Here is a 25,000-nt window from a genome sequence, read left to right on the forward strand (position 1 = left end):
TCCAAACATATCCAGTCTCAAGCTGACATCTTGGTTCCTTCACTTCCAGTAATTGCCAGGCAGAATAACCTTACCTTCCCTGTACGTAACATTCTTCTGGCTTCACACAAACCATCCATCAGGAAAATCTTTCTTAGCAAGTGGAAGAGATTCCTTATTTGGTCCCGACAGAAAGAACTAGACCCTTGCTCAGCTCACGTTAGTGCAGTATTGGATTATTTGTCGTCTTCAATCAGGAGAGGCAGCCTCCACTATTCAATACATTTGGCTGCTATCTCAAACTTCCACAATGGATTCTAAGGCTCATCCTTAATTTCCCATCGTCTCTGTAAAATTTTCTTGAAAGGGGTCTCGCACATCAGACGTCCCTTCAAAGAACCAATCGAACCTTGGAGTTTGACACTAGTACTGCAGTCTCTGACACGATCACCTTTCGAACCTTCTGCCACATGCGATATAAATTTCTTATGCTGGAAATCCCTATTTTTAGTGGCCATCATCTCAGCAAGACGCATATCTGAACTTCAGGCCTTGTGCATAAAACACTCTTACATTGTCTTTCATAAGGACAGATTATCACTCCGGACTAACCCTTCTTTTCTGCCCAAAATTATTTCTGAATTGACTATTAATCAGGCAATTGACCTACCAGTCTTTTTTTCCAAACTTCTCAAATAAAGGAGAATATTGCCTTCAATTACTGGATGTGCATAGACAATTACGATTTTACCTAGACAGAACTAAATCAGTACGTAAATCTGACCAGTCATTTGTTTCCTATTCGGGTCCAAATTTGGGCAACTCTGTTTTTAAGGTAATTTTTTCTAATTGGTTGAGAAATTGTATATACTTTATCTACCAACATAATAAAATTCTTCTACCGAGCAAGGTCAAAGCACACTCAACCAGATCAGTGGCGACTTCTGTTGCTTTTCATTCAAGAGCTTCAGTGGATGATATCTGTGCAGCTGCAACATGGGCTACCCCGCATACCTTAGATTTTGTCTCCAGGAGGACAGCATCCTTTGGTTCAGTGGTACTCAAGAACATCCTTCCATAGGGCCTCCCAGGGCATAAAGTTGGTAGGGACTCTGTCCCATCAGTAAGGAATGAATGAAGATTATCAACATCAGATAAAGAAGTTGTGTTCTCACCATGACGTTCCATCTGTGTTGTTCATCTTCATTCATTCATTACGCCCCACCCTCCTTCCCCCTCCAAGGAGCTCCTGGAGTTGGATTTGGTCCAAATCCCACATTAGGGGATCTGCTCAGAAAAAGCCTCTGCTTTCCTTATGGGCAAACTTGATTTGAAGTAACAGGGAGAAGAAGCTCTGTGGGTAAAGTTTAGCTTGAGAGTTTTTTGGCTGGCACAAGCTTGTTATAAGGCCCACTCTGTTCCAAGGACAGAACCAACACCCCATCAGTAATGAATGAATGAAGATGAACAACACAGATGCAATGTTATGGTAAGAACATAACTTGTTTTTATCCAGCATCTACCAATCCCCATGGCTGTCAGTTAACTGAGAGTTTACTGTATATGTGAAGTGTAATGTTTGTTAATGTTAATTCTATACAGTTTGATTACTTTTGTATAAATGTAAATTTGCCTGTGTCACAAGTGATGATTCAGTAAAGATGTTTAAAAAAAAGTGTCTCACAGACCTTCAGAACATACCTCCAGCAGTGGTTCTCCAAGGAAGAAATTTGGCCATAACAGAGAAGAAAACATGCATAAGTATTTGCTATTAGTGACCTCTTCTGAAAGATCTGCTGTAATGGTAGGAACCCACCATAACTGTACATTAGCATTTTGTCTTTGTTATAATCTCTTAAATGCTTGATTTTTGTCAGAATGCTATTTTATCAGTATAGACCGTCTGAATAATTTGTGCCTTGTAACATGTATATTTTGTGTCTTGTAGTATCTCTTGAATGCTCACTTCATTCCCTCTATTGGCATTGGTGAGGAGACACGGCTTGCATATCAGCAGCTACTGCAGGTCCTGGATGAATTTGTGCGCAAGATCTTTGCTGAGTGGACACAAAATGTCGACCGTGAGAGTATTAAACGGTTAGACACTCCACTTATGATTCGCAGTCAAGAGAAGCATGGAATGCTAGATTTAAACTTTGACAAGTAAGTTCTGTTTTTTATAGTGTGTTGTTAAAGGTGCGGTTTTAGTCTTGCAGTTTGCATTGCTTATTGCCTAGTATAGACTTTGTTCAGCTGTTATCTTTTATTACAGTTGCATTACCTTTTAATCTTCTATATTTTCCATTTTCTTGCTTAACAGCTGAGATGTGCCTTTTAAAGTCATACAGCTCTTACTGTTACATAATAAATAAAATAAATGCCACTTCAGTGGCACCCTTTCGCTGAAGAGTGTAATTTTCTAGTCTGAGTGTTGTTGAATATACAAACTTTTGCATTGGAAGTAATGGTCATTATGAACTGCTTTGCCTTTGCCCTCTATGCATATACGTGTTAATGTACAGGGATTATGGCACTGTAAGCAGTTTGCTTTCATGATGCAACATTTCCATATATCATTTCTTTAGGACGCATTTAACGAAGCTTATCACTTAGAACTTAGAGTAGCCCTCTAGATACATATTTTGTAGTTGGCCAGTATTGCAAATAGAGTTTCAGTCTTTCACTGTTACTTGTTGATGTGATGTTAGTAGAACTATTAATTTATCACTGCCACATCAATGTTACTGCAGTGTTGCATATGCATGATTGTAGATAATGCATGCACATTTTCTGGATTTTCAGCTTCAGGGAAATGAACAGTGAAGAATGCCAAGGCGCACGTAAGGGTTTATTAAATTCAAGTCAGAAGACATCACTGATGAAAACCACTACTCTATGAAAGGCTGTGAAGTGTGTTCATACACTGCTGGGGTTGGTAACACATCTTTTGAACTTCTGTTTTGAGATCCTAGGTTACTTCGGAAGTCTTTTGATGTGTTAAATAACCGTGTGTTTATTGTGTATGACTAGTAAGCTAAAAAAATGATTCCCTGTGAGATTTGATCAGACATACTTGACCCTGATACTTTTGGTGCCAAGTTTGTCTCGGGGCCATTGTCTCTACACCATGTCTTCAGTGCCATAATCACAGTTGTCTTGCATAGCTAATTTGTCAGTGTCAGAGACATTGTCCTTTGAGAAGTCTATGCCGATAACATCCTCAAGGCGTACTACCTTGTCAGTTTCTGGGATTGTCTCCTTGGTACTGCCTACTTCTCCGTCAGTAATGGTGGACCTGGCCACTGAGGCAGGCTCCTTGGAGCTGGCCAAAGTGTATTCACCCTTTCAAGTCCTGGAGATGATCATTGCTTCTTTATCAAGAATAGATGTATAGACTTTCTCAGTGTCGGCTGCCCCTTTTGACTTCCTCGTTTCTCTGCCTCAGCCCCATTTATATGTTCATGGATCAGAGTCAAGGGACAGGCCTTCAAAACACTATACAGCTATAGGATGTATCCTGTGAGGTGTTGGATCACACTCCCTGATGTTCCAAGAAAAAATATGTGCAAAAGAAGGCATGTTGACGCCCCATCAGAATTTGCCACCTATGACACCTACATGGAAGATCAAGAAGGCACCCACCCCCTCCAGAAGATGCAATTTTCATTAGGATCCGTAAATTAATGCAGCAGAGGGGATCTTTGCCCACCAACCCTCCATCTCAGGGCAAGAGGTTTCTTTTTGAGGCATTTTGCTTTGCTCCCTCTACTTCTTGGATGAGTCATCCTATGGACCACTTAATTGCATTAACTGAGAGGAGGTCATGGCAGTAGCTTGACATCTAAGAGTTTGTACCCTGTAAACTAGATAAAATTCTTAAGCCTCCCAAAGGACAGATGGGTTTGGGCAAGTGATCCAGTGGTTGATTTCATTATTGTGGCAGTGGCTGCTAGGAAAGAGCTGACTGAGGACACAGCTACTATTCTTCCAGCCATTAAGGAATCCAGGGCTATGGACAGGTTAGGGAAGGGGATATGCTTCAGGGACATAATGCTTAGAGTCTTGAACTACTGCAGTCATATGAATCTTTTCGAGAGGGATTTAGTGCAGCAAGCACTTAGACTGCAAAGGCCACTTATGTCAGATAACAGGAAACATTTGGAAGCTACTCTGGTTATTATGTGTCTGGAGTGTTTCTTCCCGGGCTTCAACTGAAAGTAGTCTCTGTCCTAGTTGGGCATTCCCGGTCAACAAATGTTAAATAAAATAAATCATGACCATTGCTACCCTCTCTATGCATCTTTTTTAACACTTTTATTGAATTATCATTTAAGATATACTGTAGACAAACATACATTTATATAAAAGAAAACAAACCATATTAACATGCTCCCAGTTAGAAACATTATACATCACATATATTTTTGTATAACTATAATCCTTTCCAACATTATATAAATTACTCCATTTCTGCATTCCCTTAATTCTCGCTCCTCTACCAAAACATAGTTCTGTATGTTTTGTTCCCACAATTTTCATTTTTTTCTATGTAATTTGCTCCTACCCTTTTATAAAGATCTGACTTCCAGTTCTTTCATCTCTGTTATAATATTTAATACTTTAAATGCAGTTGGTTTAGACTTTGATTTCCATTTTCTAGTATTTACTTTTCGACAGCCACCAGAGTTAAACTTGAAGAGCCTTATCCCTTTCTCTTTGCCTGTACTTTCATATTAATCCCTGATAGGGAAGGCAGTTTCTAGCCTGCAGTCCAAATGTCTTCTTGACCTCTTCCCATTCTGTCATATTTCCCTTTCTTATTTGCTCCCAGTACATTGGTTCCTTTGCCAGTTTTCAACAGTAAATTCCACCCCTCTTAACTATTCTTTGAACCACTAATTGCAGCCATCCCTATCTGAAAATTTTCTTTTCTCCATTCCAGTGTTGGCCTAGTTCTTAGAATACTTTCTACTACTTTATGAATATAATATTTTGTATGGCTGTTTTTCTTAAGAATCTGCATCCAAAATCCCACTTTCTCCTTGAATTCCCCCACCTGTTTTGTCATCACCCCTTTCCACTTTCAATGACAGCTTTCTACTTGTGTTATGTATATTAGCCTTAACTGCATAGCTGTAAAGTATCCCTTCCAATCAGGTCATTCTAAACCACCTTGTTCTGTTAGAAGGATCAGCTTATCCCTCTTGAGCCTTGCCCTCTTACCCTACCAAATAAAATCCTTCAAGTCTATTTAAATTACTATCCACAGCTTCTCTAGTTGATAAAAATATGCCTAACCTCTGTATAAAACTAAAGGGACTGAAAACATTTTAACTGCTTGTATCTTGCTACCTATAGCCATAAACAAGAGCTTGCATTTAATCAGTTTTTATATTATCTTTTTAGTCTCTTCCCACATATCATTAGCTGCCATAACAGAATCATTTTTAATCCATACTCCTAAATACTTCATTTTATTGTTTCCCCACAAATATGAGTATTGCTGAATGAATTCATATGTGGGTACACAGTTTACAGCTGTAACCTTTCTTTTATCTTTATCTTTATTTTATATCCAGAAAAGACTCGACACTGCCTCAACATGTTTCACAACACTGAGATGTCCTTTTCTGTTTTTATCAGGTACAAAATATCATCTGCAAACGAAGCCAACATTTCTTGATTACCATACCAGTTAAATCTCTGAACTTCTGAGTCCCTTATTTTATTTGCCGGTGGCTCTACATATAATTTTTGAGTTCTTTATTTTCTTTGCCATTGGCTCTACATATAAAGCAAATTAAGTGGAAAGAGGGACACCCTTGCTTGGTTCTTCTGTTCAGATACAACTCATCAGAGAAGAACCCTCCCACTTGAAGTTGTTTTGGATCCCTTGTGCATCCTCCTAAGTAACAACAAACCAACAAAGAATTCCACTGTGGATAACTGGTTTCTCTAGCAAAAAAGAAATCTAGACATTAAAGTTGTGAACGAAGAAAGCAAGCACTGCATAAAAACAAATTAACTTTTATTTTTGATAAGCGTTTTCATGCTCTTAAGCAGCGATTCATCAGACCATAGTTGAAGATAAGAACATCACAATTTAAATAAAATAAAACAGTCAAAATCAAAGCACATGAGCATGACTCTGAGTTCCCAATCACAACTAGCGAAGCAAATACAAAGTAACCAAACGCTGGTACTTATTGTTACTTCATTTAAATAAACAAGTCCAGTGACTTCAGGACAGGTCTTAAGGGGACCTTCCCATTCATACTTAAACCTTTGACAACTTTGAGTTTAATGACCCTTCTAGTCTTGTGTTTCTCTGTGGTGTTGCTAAAATCACCTAATCGCTGATCTTCCCTCAAAAGCTGTATGGCCATAAAACGGTGAAAGTATGAGTTTCATCATTCTCATTAATATGTCTGGCTAGAGCACTCCTATCATTGTGAATGCATGTGCCGTAGATGTGTTCCCTAATACGTTCCGTAAGAGAACGATTAGTCTTCCCAATATAAATGACGAACATACACCACAGTATGCTAGACAGACTAAATTCTTGGTAGAGCAATCTGCATTCAGTTTAAAGACATAACTAGTACATGTGGTAGGATGTACAAAATGGTTACTGTTAATGTGTTTGCAGAATGTGCATTCTTGCAGGGTAAAGTGCCTAGATTTATAGTTGAAGTGTCACTCATCTGCATGTTATTCTAACAGCACAAAAGTCTCTTCAAGTTTTTTTTTTTTATTCTTATAGCAAACGTGCAGTTTATCTCCCACCAGTTGTCTAATTTTATCATCAGATAAAAGAATCGGCCAAGTTCTCTAATAATCTTGCAAATATTATCAACATCACTGGAAAAGAACAAAGGAGCTGATACACGCCGTCTGTCAGAGGCAGTGGTGATATCTTCATCTGTTTCAGTGTGTGTTGAAAAATATGGTTTAGCTCAACCAGACCTCATTTTGTTAACATCTAACCTCATCTGTTCTATTTCCTTAATTCTATAGTCTCTCTCTATTAGTTTTTGTTGCATTAAATTTAGATCTTCTTGAAACTTCTCACCATTATCATTCAACCTAGAGAGTCTCATATCTTGTCCTTTTAGAGTAATCATGTATACATAACCAGGATTCATGCTATTCCTATGCAATAGATTGTTCTTTGAGCATGATTTTCTATAGAGACCTTTACCAAAGGACAAGTCAGGATTTCTATGTACTTTAACATCAGGAAAAGCAAATTCACATGTCAGGGGTCGCGACAGCGGAACTCCAGTCCACTAATGATTGGTAGTTGATTTTTACGTGCTGAGATACCAGCCCTGATGCACAACCTTCAACGAAGGTACGCCCATTCATTCATGTCTCCACGCAGAAGACGCTCTAGCTGAGAATCGAACCGGACAGCGTCTTACTGTGAGGTGACAACGCTACCGCAGCACCACCACTGCGGGTTTGTAAGAGTTATGGAAGTATTCAATAAATTCTTTGAGTAAATTCAAAGATCCTGTCCACAACATAATCTCATCCACAAATCTTCTATAAAATTTAACCAAATGAAAAAACCTATTCCCTTCAGGTACATATGTATTTTCCCAAAGAGGTAAAACCATACTATTCTAAAAGGATAAAAAATACTCTAAGAGAAGTTTATGCTATAAGAATATCGTGCGGGTGAGTGACACTTCAGCTATAACTATATAATGGGATGGCACAGTGGTGCAGCAGTAGCATTGTCTCCTCACAGCAAGAGGTTCTCCAGTTCGATTCTCGGCTGTGGTGCCTTCTGTTCGGAATCTGCATGTCCTCCCTGCTTTCGTTTGGGTTTCCTCCGGGTGCTCCGGTTTCTTCCTACATTGCAAAGACATGCATCTGGGTTTCTCCCCGGACCTCTGCTGAAAATCGGCTCATTCCAAGTTGAACTTTCCCAGTTAACAAATGTAAAATAAAATAAATAAAAAATAAACTCTAGGCACTTCACACTGCAAGAAATGCACATTATGACCCCATCATGTGGCCATCCAAGTAAAATGAGGTGGGCCATACATATATGAGTGACAAACACACACCTCCAGGCTGGTCTAACAGTCTGAGACACACAAGACCCTCCAAGTGCTCTAAACCATTGAAGAGAGCCCAGTACAAAGTATTGGTAGCTATAGGCAAACATATCTGCCCAGGGCACACACCCCCACATATCCTATCCTTTGCAAATCTATCTGGAGTCTGCCTGTCACCCTGATCCTGTCTGACTTATATTACCCAACTGTGGACTGGAAATCAGACCAGGCCAGAACATAAATGCACAGAGATTCCACCATTGTAATATATCACCAAGGTGCTGGACCATTTCCACAGCACCAGCAGTCAATTGCTTGTAGGCACACCCCTCAACAGGCTGGATTGTGCAAGAATGCATAGCATTTGACCCATAAACATGGTTTGTGTATCATCCATCCTGTATTCCTCTGGTAAATCACTGTGATGATCTGAGGAGGTATGTCACGAGGTACTGAAACAGTACATGACAGTGTCAAATGGCATATATGACAGATGTCTGCTAAAAAAAGTCCTGTAACCCTAGCAACCCATGCATTACTGAGAGAAATTGTCACAATCACTGTATGGCCCATTGTCCCCATGTTTTGATAGTCTATCTCCAGCTATCCTGCACCAACAGGTTGAGAGGTATGGCTGTAGCACAAAACAAACTGGACTGGAGTACAATCCCTGGAATGGAGTCCCACATGTACTATAGAAGGACACACTGGACATGCTCATACACTTGAGAGATGTCAGTAGGATCTAGGAATGAACAGGCCTTCCCCACCTAGTGCACTTTCCTATTGCCCCACCTTAGCAGTCCTGAAGATGTCTGTCACCATAGAAATCCCTTTTGTTAGGCCCAGCCCCATAAGCTTTGTGGCTTGTGGGATAACTGCATAATGCTATAGTACAAATAACTAGTTAGGAGTTCTAATCTCAGTCCTGGCAAATGTAAAAGTGGGTGTGTGTTCACAAGTAAAAGCTTTTGGGTCCATTCAAACCCAGTACACTTCCCCTTTCTCTACTTTAGCAGTCCTGCAGATATCAGTCATCTTAGAAATGCTTTGTGTCAGGCCTCAGCTCCATAAGCTCTGTGGCTCGTGCGATAACTGCATAATGCTATTGTACAAATAACTAGTTAGGTAGGAGTTCTATTCTCAGTCTTGGCAAATGTAAAAGTGTGTGTGTGTGTGTGTGTGTGTGTGTGTGTGTGTGTGTGTGTGTGTGTGTGTGTGTGTGTGTGTGTGTGTGTGTGTGTGTGTGTGTGTGAGTTGTGTGTGTGAGAGTTGTGTGCAAGACTGAGGGAATTTGTTTGTTTATAGGTTTTATGCCATTCCCACCCACAACACTTCACACTGGCCCATCTCATTAGTCCAGATGATGTCAGTCCCTTATCAGCAACTTTGGCCAGCTGTCACCCCTGTAAGCTTATTAGTGGGTGTGATAAATGCTAAACACTGCAGTACAAATGACTAGTTTGGCAGGGGTTCTACTCTTGTATCTGGCAAATGTGTGTGTGTATGGGTATGTATGTTTGTAAGCAGAAGTATTTTGATACATTTCCCACCCACTGCCCTACTTTATCAGTCCTGTCAATGTCATTCCCCATATCAGCACCTTTGGCCAGCTCTCATCCCAGTAAGCTCTATAGCGCATGCGGTAACTGCTTAACACTATGGTACAATTAACTAGTTAGGTAGGGGTTCTACTCTCACATCTGGCAAATGTGTGTGTGTGTGTGTGTGTGTGTGTGTGTGTGTGTGTGTGTGTGTGTGTGTGTGTGTGTGTGTGTGTGTGTGTGAGTGTCTGTAGGAAATAATATTTTGATAAGTTTACCACCCACTGCACTACTTTATCAGTTGTGCTGATGTCATTCCCTGTATAGGTTCACAAGTGTGTAGTAGGCTAATGGCCCAGGAGGCTTTACAAGCCTAGCACATAGAAGGACCCTGCCATTGTGCCACCCAATATTACTTCCCAGTCCCTGTATCAAGTATTGCCACTGTAGTGATCCTTGGGTTGAACTGTCTATTACCCATCCACTCAAGATTTCTCTGGAACAGGGTCAGCTAGGTACGCTGCATGACATGTATGGGAAGTGTATTCCAGGGCATGTGCAGTCTCTTGGTGAGAGACCTGTCCCACCAGCATGTTGTGGTGATTGTGGTACTGAGGTGGAGGTCTTTGCAGTGTGTGGTGTGGATGGATTTATATGAAGCATTTCTAAAACAGCTGGGTCAGACATGGCTTTGTAAGTCAAGCACAGATAGCTGCTAATTAGGTGATATGACAGAGTATAGCTTGGGTCTTCTGAGTCTGTCTGTATAGGATGTGTGTTTAATGCTTAGGAACCCCTTTGTGAGGTGCTTCTGTGGCCTCTCCAGCTGTAGCAGGTGTCTAGTGAGGTGCATGGCAAATGGGCCATAATACATGGAATGGTCTAATGAGGGAATAGTAGACAGAGATCATTACTTCTGTCTTCCTGGATGCAAAACTCTTGGTAATGCAATGTGCCATATAGAAGGACTTCCTGACCACAGTCGCAATGTGGTGCTTGAAGAAGAAATTGCTGTCAACATGTGTCCTCAGATCTCTTATAATGCCTACAGTGTTCATTGGGCTCCCATTGATGTGGTACTTAATGGGAACTTGAGTGTTTTACCAAAGGGGATGATGATGCATTTTGTGGTTTTAAGCTTCTGGCCATGGTTTCCACACCACTCATTGGTCTCAGGCCTTTCTGTAGGATGTCTGCATCACTTGTGGAGTTCGTGCTAGCTCATAGCTTGCAGACCTCTTTGAACTTGGTCAGCCAGAGTTCCTCTGTGTTGGGCTGAATTCCTGAGAAGTATATGCTGGACAGGACACTATCCAGTAATGATCCCTGTGGGACTCCACTTGTGACTGCTTGCCAGTCTGACTTGGAGTTTGCCACTGTCACAGTGTGTGTTCTGTGAACCAATTCCCTAGTTTGTTGGGTTTATCAATATTTTCTGACTGAGGAATGGTATCAGAAGACTTGGCCAGATCGAGGTAGGCAGTATGCAGTGCATTGCTGTCATACACAACTCTGATGACTCACCCAAAGACATCAACCAGGTTGAGCAGGCATGATCTGCCATTCACAAAGTCAAACTGTGTGGGGTCCAGAGTTAGGAGATCACCCATATCATGGTCAATCAGGTCCCTGATGATGCGGCCCATACCCATACATAGTAGACTTTTCAGGCTACGGGCCCAATAATACCCCAGGTCTGTAGATGCTACCCCTTTATGGAGAGGGATGACTGTTACATTGTGCTATTTTGGAGTGACAAATCTTAAGGTGAGGCTGTGACTGACCAGGGCACACAGATGTGCTGCCAGGTCTCTTTGCATGTCATGCAGAACACAACCACGGATATGTTGGGGTCCCATGAACGCTGTATTCTTGCCTGTGGACAATGCAGGTCTAACCTGGGCTGTAGTAATGCTGGGTGCATGGCATTCATCTGCCATTGTTATTGTTCCCTGGGGGGAGAGGGGTAAAGCTGGCACTGAATGTGTTGGCAAGACTGTGACCAATATCTGTTGTCTCAAGATATGAATTAGCATTGTGCAGTAACTCACAGCACTTGTGGTTATTGCTATGGACGTTGTTGATATAACTATCAAAGGCTTTTGTGATTGTCATCCATGTCTGCTGCAGTTCTGCCCTCACAGCTGCCTGTAGGTGATTCCGTGAGGGATCCCAAGTTGTATTTGAGGCTAATAAGGGGGTTCACCAGTCTTGGGACACCACCTTTTTCTGCAACAGTGTCGTCCTTCTGTTGTACACTTTAGTAATGGCAGGGGACCATCACATTGGCTTCCAGTGTTTGGAGGACAGTGTCTGGGTTCTGTTGGCTATGGCTAGTACCATGCATCCATGTACATGTTTGTGCAGTGCATGTGTATGATTCGACAGTCATGCAGCTATTTCCCATTGGCATGGGTGTAGTGAAGTCATCCACCCCTGTTTTTATGACTGCAAAGATGACTGCAAAGTCAGCTTTGGAGAGGTTTTGCAAGGTGGTTACCTTTGTGGGGGGGTGTGTGTGAGATGTTGAGCTCCATGTTGATTACATCATGTTTGGATCTGACCAGGTAGGGATTGACAACTTTGGTCAAGCAACAGTTCCATATGTAAGTAATCAACCCAAGTTAAGGTTGTTGCATCCTCTACGGGGGGTCAGTATGAGGCAGTCCAGGGCATTGGAACTGATGAAGCGTTGGGCCAGTGTACTGGTGCTTGACTATTTTCCCCAGGTAAGCGTTGGGCCAATGTACTGGTGCTTGACTACTTTCCCCAGGTGATGGAGGGGTAGTTGAAGTCTCCTGCTATATCAGCATTGGATTGGACCTTCATAGATGCCAGGGTGTTGAGGAATATGCATTGACAGTCTAGGGACATAGATGGGGACCAATAGCAGGCTATGGTGTGGATTACACTATTACCCAAAGTCAGTTGTATCAGAATTACCTCCGATGCATTATGCTGTGATACTAGTCTGGAGGTGTGCATATCCAGTATGAATATGGAGACAACAACACCTGTGGAGGGGTGTGGTCCATGTTTGGGGGCTGACAGCTGTGGAATGCATCATAGCCTGTTAACGCAGGGCTGCTGTCTGTTGCTATGAGCCACCTCTCTGTTACAGCACAAATGTCAATGTCCTCCACTCTGAGGAGAGCTTTGAGTGACTGCATCTTGACAGATGTCTACTGTTGAGCATGACCCTCAGATTGCATACATGTCTAGCTGTTTTGGTGGTAATTTGATTTGGAACACTGCCTAATAAGGCACTATAGGGGGTGGCAAAACACTTACCCTGTACCTGGAAACCCATGGCTGACAGATTTAAGACATCCCTGGCAAGGCATTGAGGTCTGTCAGTCATGTTATCCCAAGCAGAGAGATACTGGATCCCCTGAGAATGACACACAACACGTAAGCCAATATCGCAGTCAATTATCTATTGATAATACTGCAGCATCGATCTGGGTGACGGCAGTATACTGCTCAGGGCTGCTGTCACACCCGCCTGGACCACATCATCCGCAAGTTCAACCATGTCTCTTGTCATGTCGTCCAGGGAGGTGTGTCTCGGGTCATTCACACTCAGATGGATGATGACAAAGTGATTGATACTTGCAGTTGTGGAGTGCCTGACTGGGTCTGTCATGTGTTGGATGCTGGCATGTGATAGACAGTTGTCTGTTACCTCCTCCATAATCAACTTAGTGACTGGGAAATTTGTGTGCCGCAGTACTGAGTCATCCATGATCACTGTATTGTGCAAGGTGGTTAGCCTTAGGTGCTTAGGTTGAGGGACACACTGTGTAGGTGACATATGTGTCCTTTGGCATGTGCAATGTCATGGTGTCTGAGTGGGTGTCTGTCTTACTGGTCTGTGCTGTTTGTGTAAATGTCCTTTGAGTGCCCTGTGAAGGTGGGTGCGTGGCTTTTCATTGTATGTCAGGGCTGTCATAGTGGGTGTTTGTTACACATGGTGTGGTGCAGGTGTTGATCTTATCCTCATGACCAGGTAGTCCAGTCTTTGCTGGAGAGTGCATATTTCCACATTTGGTGATATAGGGGTAACACTTACTGATCTGAGTGTTTGGAGTTTAGAGGAGAGGGATGTCTGTGTACATGAGGCAGATGCAACAGTGCCTCAGAATGGACATGTGCTCCAGGTTAATGGGTGAAAGCACATAAAACCGCACTTCAGTCATACCAGGAGGGGTGGTCATAACTAGTAAGTACTGGGGCTAATTCTGTGATGAACAAGTACTGCTGATGACTCCCAGGTGTGATACATTTACTGATACAATAACCTGTTGAAGTGCAAAGCTGTAATTCTATTTGAAGTGCAAGGCAGAAAGAACTAGCAAGATGTAAGGGAGAAACTGAAGGCAGACTTCCTGCCACCTCAGCTGTGCAGTTATCAGCATCTTTGGCCAGTTGTAAGTCCACTAAGCTCTGTAGCACGTGCAGTAGCTGCGTAACACTATAGTACACATAACTGGATAGGCAAGGGTTCTAATTTCAATGCTGGCAAGTGTGTGTGTGTGTGTGTGTGTGTGTGTGTGTGTGTGTGTGTGTGTGTGTGTGTGTGTGTGTGTGTGTGTGTGTGTGTGTGTGTGTGTGTTTGAGAGTGAGAATCATGTACTGTGTGGGTTATACCATTTTTGACTTGTGTACCGCCTTTCACACTTCCCTCACTCCAATTTAGTAGTCCTGTTGATGTCACTCACCTTAGAAGTACCTTTGAACTAGGTGGAATTGTATAAGCTCTTTGCACAACTGATAACTGCGTAATACCATAATACAAATAACTAGATAGACAGGAGTTCGAATCTCAATACTGGCAAGTGTATGTGTGCATCAGATACTGTGTGGCTTATACTATTTTGATTTGTGTACCACCCTTTACATTTCCTCCACCCTATTTTACTAGTGCTGCTGTTGTCATTCACCTTAGAAGGACCTTTGGACAAGGTGAAATTGTGTAAGCTTTGTGGCGCATTTGCTAACAGTGTCATACCATAATACAAATAACTAGATAGGCAGGAGTTCTAATCTTAGTACTGGCAATTGTGTGTGTGTGTGTGTGTGTGTGTGTGTGTGTGTGTGTGTGTGTGTGTGTGTGTGTGTGTGTGTGTATCATATCTTATGTGGCTGATACCATTTTGATGTGTGTACCATGCATGGCAGGTGACCACCTCCTGATGCCATTACTTTATATAGTGTGGTAATAGCATCTGTCTCGCATGCAGCATGTGAAACCATTTTACAGGCCATACCAGTCCTCTGTACAGATGTGTCTGGAACATCCAGATGTTTGGAACCTATTAGTGCTCTGTCTGCCTTAACAGTGCCCATGTATGTGATATTGTTGCCAAATAGGCCACAGTGACTGTACTGACACATATGGCAGCATCAGGTATCATACCGGACTGAAGCAGCATACTGATAAAACGTCTGCTACCCTCTCACTTGTCCGGGCTTGTAGGTGCAACACATGAGTCCAGATGCTTGGTTTGGCAAGTGAATTATTCATGGCATGGGTCACATTAAAGGTTGAGAAAGGTGTGTACTGACGTATTGTGGTCTCAATCAGTATATATCAGAAACAAATGGCATCTTAACAGGTTTATGCACATTTTATATCCACTTTATAGTAGTAATGTTTCACACATGTCCCTACCTTAGTCAGTTTGTCCAATACATTTTGCTGGTGTCTGTCCAGACGTCTTGCACTGACAGGTTGTGAGGTATGCAACAGGGATGTTACATTCTCTTCAGTTAGGCCCCTGTGTTGACCACTGTGATGCAATACAATTAATCCCACCATAAGTGAACATGCACATATAAAGCAATTTGGCTATTAGTCATAGCTGTCTGGATTGTAACTTGCATGCCCTCCACATGCCTGGGGTATTGCCAAAGCACAACTGAACAGTTCCATACTCACCAGCTTCAGTCTGCTGTCCCATATGCAGACCAGAGTGACCTATGTAGTTGTGTGAGAGAGATATCGTCAGCAGACTCGCATGTGCCCTTGGTAAAAGCCGGATGCAGCATGTCTGCACATTTACAGTACAACACTCAGTACTACACAAGTTGCTATCCTTCACCATAGATTTGTACTTCTGGGCATTAGCAATCTCCATCCACAACTGCAGTCTGACCTGGCACATGCATGTAGATGCTGTACAGATACAAGGGGATTATATTATATTAGCGAACCCTTGAAATTACGAAGGCTGTATAATCAACCCAAACCGTCTGAAAATGCAAAATGATGAACACATGGATCAGTGATTTTTTTTTTCCCCAGGGAAAAAAAAAATAAATCACTGATCCATAAAAAAAAAAAAAAAAATATATATATATATATATATATATATATATATATATATATATATATATATATATATATAATAAATAGTGTGGGGGGTTTGCCCACCCTACTTGAATATACCAAGTCCGAGATCGCACCACAATGGAGTAGATGGCAGTCCCGAAAATGGCCCAGTGATTTTTCCCCCTAGGAAAAAAATAGCTGGTCTGTGCTTTCTACATTTTGCCATTTTGAGTAAACACGTTCGAAACAGCATTCGCAAATTTAAGTGTTAGATTAAATAATAGGAACCTGATACAAGTATATCTCATACAGTAGTCTATAAATACCCACTGGGACCTTACCTGCATGCTCCTTGTCCATTGTGTGGGTGTCACCCACCTCCAGCAAGTGGGGCTTTGTTCCCTGGTGTTGTAGTGTGATTGGTGGCCCAAGCTTGGCAAGGAGCTCCTCAGCTGGTGTCAGTGGGGGCTGCATGGCTGGACCCCCACCTGTGGTTGTGGGGTCCCTGGCCACGGCAGCAGCCCTTTGCCAGGCATGGTGTATGAGGTTGATGGCATGATACTGCACCTGCTCATATGTACATGCGTGCAGGCCCACCTTACTTACCCTGTGGACAGGGTCATCCCACAGGGTGGTCCTCTTCCACAGATGTTGCTGGCTTCAGCCCAATAGTACTGTGTGGTTCTGTATTATGGCTTCCATTATCAGGTATCATTCCACTGGTGAAAAGGTTTCCTGCCTGTGATGTGAAATTGCACCTGGTAGACACTAACAGGGAAACACAAGACCCAATACATTTGGCAACAATATGTCCAATACCTGCACATGTACCTTGAACACCAGTAGCCAACACTCAGAACCATACCAGTAGCCACCACTCACAACCACACCATACCCCTGTAATTTATCAGCACAGTATCAGCTTGCATTGCACTCCTGATACTGAGTCTTATTGCCCGCTGTGAGGGCAAGTTGATTGTATAATCCCTCATTCAGGTCTGTGTAAATGGATGACATTAGCCATCTTCCATGCAGATGGTGTGTGAATGGTGCTGTGGGTTGGTGTGACTACAGTGTGTAATGCAGCTGGGCGCACATGCCTGAGTTCCTGTAGGATGCAGACAGGGATGATATGATGTCCCATGGATACTTGCATGTGTTGCCTTTCAATAGGCAATATAAACCTGCTCACTGGTGATGAGGGGAGAGGTGAGGGTACAGTACATAGCCACCTATAGTGATGCTGAGCCAGAGGGTGATGTTTGCCCTAACCCTATCTGCAGCAGGTTGCCTGTAGCTATGTTATGTGTGTATGTATGATAGTCCACCATTACAGGTTGGGTTGGTTTGTTGCCGCTGAGATTGCAGACATATGGGAAGATGGCCTTGTGATTGTCCTTGGTGGATGTCTCCAGTGTGTAGTCATAGTTGGCCTTACAGTAATCCAGCTGTGACCTTGTATGCTTGTTCAGACAATGGCTGACTTGATGCCAGGTTGGTTTCTGTCCCTACTTTGCCCTGTACAGCCACTATAGGGACCACGTCTGTGGTTTGTGTAATGCTCTTGTCCCGCAAAGGGGATTACTCTACTTTGGTGGAGGCAGGTATGACAAGTAAGGTATTGCTGAGTCCATACAGCCATGTATGTGTTCAATCAGTTGTTTGTAGTGGGCATGGCCACAAAGTCATAACACAATTGGACACCTCTCCAGTTTAGTAATGATCATGCTTATTATACTAACCATGGCTGTGTCATGGCAATGCAACAACCAGTAGCTGTAGAAATGTCACTCTTTTGGGTGCACAGTAACTAAGATTACACACGTGTACAACATGTACAGCTTTTTTAACTGACATTTTGCATCCCATGTCTGTTTTCATGAGGTGGACACGTATACCTACTCATACTGCCATGTGCATAGGTAATACCTCACATACATGTCTGTTCTATGTCAGTATGGCATATTCACACTCTTGCTGCTCAATCATCCTCTCAACCTGTTACAGCAGGACATCTGTAGGATGCCATGCATACATGGGTACAATGGGACAAAATCAGTTAGTGTCTCAGTATTGCTGTTACATACTTGAGTCATTCAATAGCACAGTAGCCTTTGCACTGACAGGCATCCCCTGGAGGATGTCCAACAGTCATATGGCAGGAAGAGAGGAGAAAGGCTAGGAGGGTGGTATTAAGGGTAAGAATTGTCAATGTTGGCAGTATGACAGGTATAGGGACCATGCTAGCTGATATGATGGCCAGGGGATGGTTGATATAATGTGTGTGTGCGCAAGAGACCAAATGGAACAGGGTGTGGCTAGGTGTATGGTAGGCAGGTCACAATTGTGCTATCATAGTGTGGACTGGAGGGGGGGAGGGGTAGGGCTTCTGCTGAAGGAACAGTATGCCAAGATTGTTATTGGAGGATGACATAAGTGTCTGATAGTGATGTTTCTAAATCTGTAAGCTGATAGTGTAATGATGATTGTTGTTAGTGCATATGCTATGCAAGTTGGTTGTGCGATGGATGAGAAAGAGAAATGTGACATCAGCTGGATGACGTGGTGATGACTGTACCCAAGGGTGACAGAGACTGGTCATTGCAGCAGATGTTGATGGGTATGTTGGTAAAGGGAATAGAGGGGATGGGGAATTAATGGGGAGTATGTATGGTGTTAAAAGGAGTGGAGACAGTGAGATGGTAGTGCATTTTGCAAAAGGATGGACATGGCTTTGGTGAATGTGTACTATAACACGAGTGAGGAGCATAGGGTGACATACAAGAGTGGCATAAGATGCACACAGGTGGAATATATCCACTGTAGGAGGGCCAGTTTGAAGGAGATTGGAGACCGTAAAGTGGTGACAGGGGAAAGTGTATTTAGGCAGCAGAGAATATTGGTATGTAAGCTGATGGTGATCAAGAAGAGGAGGAGTGTGGGGGCAGCACCAAGGATCAAATGGTGTGAAATGGAAAAGGGTGATTGTGAGGTCGAGTTCAGGGAAGAGTTAAGACAGGCACTGGGTGGGAGTGACAATCTAACAAATATCTGGTTAACAGCAGAGCTGGTAAGGGAGACAGGTAGAAGGGTTCTTGGGGTGATGTGGATGGAGGAAGCAGTACAAGGACACCTGCTGGTGGACTGAGGAAGTACTAGACAGTATACAGAGACAGAGGTTGGGGTAGAAGGAGTGGGATTGTCAGAGAGATGAGGAAAGTAGGCAAAAGTATGAGGAGATGATGTGCATAGCAGAGAGAGAGAGAGGTGGCAAAGCCTGAGGATGGGCATATGCAGAGTTCTGTGGCAGGTTGGACACTAAGGAGGGGGATGAAAGGAATTGTACTGATTGGCTAGACAGATGCACTGAGCTAGGAAAGATGTGCAGCAGATAAGGGTGATATAGGATGATGAGGTATATGTACTCGCAAGCGAGGAGAGTGTGTTGAGCACATGGACAGCATACCTCAAGAGGCTGATGAATGAAGAGAATGGGATTCCAAGCTACATTAGGCAAAGCTCCTCGCTGACCCTCTTTAAGAGAAAGCTTGAGTGGATGGGAAATAGAAAGTTTACCACAGGGATCACTTCAATGACTCTGCTGGGCAGAGGCACAGGGAACTAATCTAAGGGGGGGTGGCGAAAGCCAACACATTCCGGCTAGGCTTATAAATGCCTTCGGGCAGATAGCCTAGTACCTACCTATGAACCTATGTGGTGAATCAGAAAGTGCAATGGCTAAACTAGGAGGCTGTAAGGATAGCTATGAAGAAGATGAATACTGGCAAGCCTGTTGGTCCGCGTTACACACCTGCGGAAGCAGTGGGTTGTTTAGGGGAAATGGCAGTGGTGTGTTAGCCAGACTGTTTACTTATATCTTGGGAAGTATGAGGTTGCATGAGGAGTGGAGAGAAAGTGCTTGGGTATGGTGTTAAGAATGAGGTTGATGTGCAGACCTGTGATAACTACAGAAGGATAACATTGACCAGTCACAGCATGAAGTTATGGTGCTTGGGTACAGTGTTAAGAATGAGGTTGATGTGCAGAGCTGTGATAACTACAGAAGGATAACCTTGACCAGTCACAGCATGAAGTTATGGGTATGAGTAGTGGAAGCTAGGTTATGCAGGGAGGTGAGGAGTACTGGTCAGCAGTATGGTTTCATGTGTGGAAAGGGCACTACCGATGTGATGTTTGCTCTGAGACTTTTACTGGTGGAATACAGAAAGCATATGACAGGATACCTAGACAGGAGTTGTGGTTTTGTTTGATAAAGTCATGAGTGGAAGAGATATATGTATAAGGGTGGTATGACAGCATTGAGATCTGCATTGGGATTGACGGATGTGTTTAAGGTGGAGGTGCAATGACATCAGGAATCAGCTGTGAGTCCTTTCTGATTTGCAGTGATGATGGACAGGAAGACAGACAAGATCATACGGGAGTCCCTGTTGACTATGTTGTTTGCAGATGACATTGTGATCTGTATTGAGAGTAGGGAACAGCTTTTGGAGACCCTGGAGAGGTGGACATATGCTCTAGAGAGGAGAGGAATGAAGGTCAGCAGCACTAGGACAGAATATCTGTGTGTGAATGAGAGGGAGGATAGCAATGTTTAGGATGCATGGAGTACAGTTGGCAAAGGTGGGTGTGTTCAATTGATTGGGATCAAAATTTCAGAGAGTAATGAGGGCTATGGAGGACAAGTGAAAGACAGTACAGGCAGGATGGAGAGGGTGGAGAAGAGTGTCAGGAGTGATTTGTGACAGACAAGTACCAGTAAACATGATAAGTAAGTTCTCCAAGAGGGTAGTGAGACCACCTATGTTATATAGGTTGGAGACAGTGGCATTGACAAATAGGCAGGAGTCATATCTGCACATGGAAGGGTTACAGATGTTATGATTTGCACTGGGTGTGACACAGGTGCACAGGTTTAGCAATGTGTATATGACAGGCTCAGGCCACGTTGGACGGTTAAGAGACAAGGTTGGAGCAGCAGCATTACATCAGTTTGGACATGTGCTGAGGAGGGGTGCTGAGCATATTGGAAAAAGGATGGTAAGGATGTAGCTGCCAGGTACGATGAAGAGAAGAAGGCCTCAGATAAGGTTTCTGGATGTGGTGAGAGATGACATGCAGGTGGTTGGTGTGAGTGAGCAGGATTCAGAGGACAGGCAGAAATGGCAACAGATGATCCACTGTGACAATCCCAAATGGGAAAACCAGAGGGCAATGAGGGGGGATGTTGTAATGTCAGTTTTCACAGATTTGGCAAGGATTTGACAGACATAACACAACTCTATGGATAAATGAGTACAAATATGAGGCACACATATGGTCAGTGTGCAGAACACTGGACAGTTGAATGGTATGAGCTTGGCATATAACATGGAGATGTTAAGTTGTCAATCTCGCCTTCATTCTTGCTGGATGGGTTCGGAGCCGATCCTCGGCTCCGCACTTGCTTTAGCTCGAGAACTCCTTTTACCAGCTCGAGGCAACCCTATATCCCATGATGCAAGGCGGAACTACCTCAGATCTCGTTTGCCGCTTAGCGAAAGAGGTCTCCTTTGCCAGCTGAGGTAAGTTTTTTCTTGTTAAAGAAGAAAAAGTTTAGTTAGGGGTTTACGGCTCATATCTTATGCAGCCGATGGAGCGAGCAGGGCCGCAGGCACAGGTGTTGCTCTTAGACGCCAAGCCTGGATGCGGCTGTGTAATTTTGCGGACCCCTTTAAGGCGTCCTTCACCAACACCCCCTTTGACGGTTCGGCTTTGTTCGGACCTCAGGTGAAGGATACTTTGACCAGATGTGAACAGGACGGTAAAACTCTTTCTGCCGTTGGAGTCCAGTTTTCCACTCCTTCTAGACCATATCCCAAGGGTCAGAAGGGGGGAAGATGTGGTTCCGTAAAGCCCAAGGAGCTACACGGACACACGTGGTCAGTTTACCCCCAGAGGCAGAGGGGGTAACAATAATAGATGCCGCCCTAGAGGCAGAGGGGGTCCTCAGAACCAGGGCAACAGGGAGTCTCTTCCTGAGAAGCCCTTTCAGCATCCCTGAGGTGTTGCCCGACTGTCCACCCTTGGAGGCAGTCGGGGAAGAATTTCGCTACCCAGTAGCCTGGCAATCCCTATCACAAGAGAAGTGGGTACAGTCGATCATATCCGAGGGTTACAAAATCCCCTTTGAAAGGTTTCCAGACCTCTACAATCCCTTCCAGACATCTCACCCGGTCAAAGGATTTGGCAAGACAGGAAGTTTCAAAACTCCTGGAAAAGAGCCATCAAACAGTGCCGGCAGACCAAGTAGGATCCGGCTTCTACTCAAGATTCTTTTTGGTCCCGAAAAGGACGGGAGATTGGAGACCGATACTAGACCTAAGCAGACTAAACAAGTCTGTCAGAAAGGCAAGATTCCGGATGGTCACGCTGCAATCCATTCTGCCCTTTCTGGGCAAGGACAACTGGATGTGCTCTATAGACCTTCAAGATTCACAGACGCTCCAGAAGGTTTCTCCGCTTTCGGCTGGGAGCCAGTCATTACCAATTCAGAGCACTGCCCTTTGGCCTCACTTCAGCCCCCAGAGTGTTCACCAAATGCATGGCAGTGGTCACAGCTCACCTGAGACGTCGAGGATTCCAGGTGTTTCCTTATTTGGACGACTGGATCCTCTCCGCCACCTCCAAGCATCAGCTTCTTCGGTCCAGAGACTACACCCTACAGCTTTGCAAGAGTCTAGGAATTGTAAATTTGAAAAATCCTCTCTGCTGCCTTGCCAATCTATCACCTTTATAGGCAGAGTTAAATATCAAAATGTTAGCCAGGCTAACAGATCAAAGGATTCTGGACATCCAGAAATTTGTTCAGCTTCTGTTACAAAGCAACAAGGTCAAAGCCAGGTTTGTCTTGAAAGTTCTAGGCCTAAGGGCTGCAGCCATTGTTCTTCTTCCACTGGCTCGCTTCCACATGCGTCTCCTGCAGTGGATGTTATTCACGCAGTGGTCGTACCACGATCTGCCCATGAGACACGAGATCTTAGTGACACAGTCTTGCAGGGCTCATCTACGATGGTGGATATCTTCCCTCTTCTTCATCAGGGCCGACCCTTTGTTCCCTCCTCCAGTTGCCACAGTCACCACGGATGCCTCTCTGATCGGGTGGGGGGGGGCATTATCAGGGCAGGATGGTCCACGGGATGTGGCAACCCATAGAATACCACCTGCACATAAATGTCCTGGAGATGAGAGCAGTGCTTTTAACGTTGCAAGCCCTCGGCGACTTTCTTCCCACAGGGACTATTGCAGTACAGACGGACAACATGTCCGTGGTCTGGTACATCAACAAACAGGGCGGAACCAGGTCCTATCCCTTATGTCGAGAAGCTCTCAGACTTTGGCAATGGGCGATCTCTTTTCAGCGGTTTCTGATAGCAACGCATCCCGCAGGTCCAACCTATTGGCGGACAGGCTAAGCAGATCTATTCTGATGCCTCACGAGTGGTCTCTCAATCAATCTGTAGTGGATCAGATTTTTCTGAAGTGGGGCACCCTTCTTGCGATCTTTTCGCTACCCCTCAAAACAGCAAGTGCCCAGATTACTTCACACTATTTCCTCTTCCAGGCCAACCCTTGAGAGACTCTCTAACCCAGGATTGGCCTCGGGGACTTCTTTATGCTTTTCCTCCCTTTCCATTGATTCCACAAGTCATTCAGAAAGCCACCGCTTTGAGAGCCAAATTGATCCTCATTGCTCCATATTGGCCTCGACAAATTTGGTTTCCGTCTCTACATCATCACCTTCTGGTGCAGCCCTGGCATCTGGACCCAGTTCGGATCTTTTGATCCACCAGTCGGGTCAGCAGCACCGGGCCATTCATTCTCTCAACCTCACTGCTTGGTTGCTCCACTTCCTTCCCTAGCCAGGCTACCAATGATTTCTGACTCAGTCAGAGACATTTTAGTGTCTTCTTTAAAGTCCCCACTAGAACTGTTTATGCTAGCAAGTGGCGACGTTTTTCTATTTGGGCAAACGCCAGAAATATTGATCCTTTTACCGCTCCTGTACATTCTGTTTTGGATTTCCTGGAGGTTTTTCATTCGGGATCTTTCATCTACAGTCAAAGTACAACTGGCTGCTATTTCCAAATATGTTGGCTTGCATGACAATAACATCATGTCTCATAGGTTATGCAAAGCCTTTTAAGAGGAGTTTTTCTCCTAAAACCGCCTGTGAAACATCCTCCTCCGCAAATGGGATCTAAACTTAATGTTGGCATCCCTAATTCTACCTCCTTTCGAACCGTGCTACGTGTTCTTTAAAGTTGTTGATGTGGAAAACTATATTTTGCTGGCTGTTACTTCTGCAAGAAGAGTTTCTGAGATTCAGGCCCTCTGTATTCGTTCACCTTATCTGGTGTTTCATAAGGATAGGGTTTCGCTCAGAACTAACCCTTCCTTTCTTCCCAAGGTTGTATCTCAAACCAATATTAACCAATCTATTGATCTACCAGTTTTCTTTCCTAACTATTCTGACAGAGCTGAACAGAAGCTGCATTTTTGGATGTTCATCGTCAGCTCAGGTACTACTTACATAGGACTAAACAAATTAGAAAATCAGACCAATTGTTTGTCTCCTATGCAGAAAACAGGTTGGGTCTTCCAGTATCTAAAGTGACCTTATCTAGATGGTTGACTTCCACCATTTCCTATGTGTACTCTCTAAGGGCAAACAACTATCTTCTAAGCCAAAAGCACATTCACCAGGAGTCTATCCACTTCTGTAGCCTTTCAGGATAGACTTCCATTGACACTATTTGTGCAGCAGCTACTTGGGCCACACCTCATACCTTTGTGTCTCATTACAAGTTGGATTTGGCCTCCAGAGATAGGGCCAGTTTTGGTTCCACTGTTCTCAAGAGTCTGTTCCATTGAGCCACCCGGGATACAGGTGCTAGGACCTTGGTCCCATCCAGCAAGAATGAAGGCGAGATTGACAACTTAACATTTAGAAGTTATGTACCTACCATAACGTTCCATGTTAGTTGTCTTCTCTCGCCTTCTTTCTTAAGGCC

At 43.7% G+C, this 25,000-nt stretch overlaps 1 protein-coding gene across 1 annotated transcript in view; it reads left to right on the forward strand.

Moving 5' to 3' along the window:
* DNAH2 (dynein axonemal heavy chain 2) overlaps positions 1 to 25,000 on the forward strand; it is a 6,636,854-nt gene that overhangs the window by 927,870 nt on the left and 5,683,984 nt on the right. Inside the window, exon 14 of the mRNA XM_044077324.1 lies at positions 1,928 to 2,142. Coding sequence (XP_043933259.1) covers positions 1,928 to 2,142 — 215 coding nt within the window. The remainder of the gene's footprint in view (positions 1 to 1,927; positions 2,143 to 25,000) is intronic.

Source organism: Protopterus annectens, chromosome 7.part0 (assembly GCF_019279795.1).
Source record: "Protopterus annectens isolate FY-2018-M chromosome 7.part0, PAN1.0, whole genome shotgun sequence".
In the NCBI taxonomy this organism is placed as follows: domain Eukaryota; kingdom Metazoa; phylum Chordata; order Ceratodontiformes; family Protopteridae; genus Protopterus; species Protopterus annectens.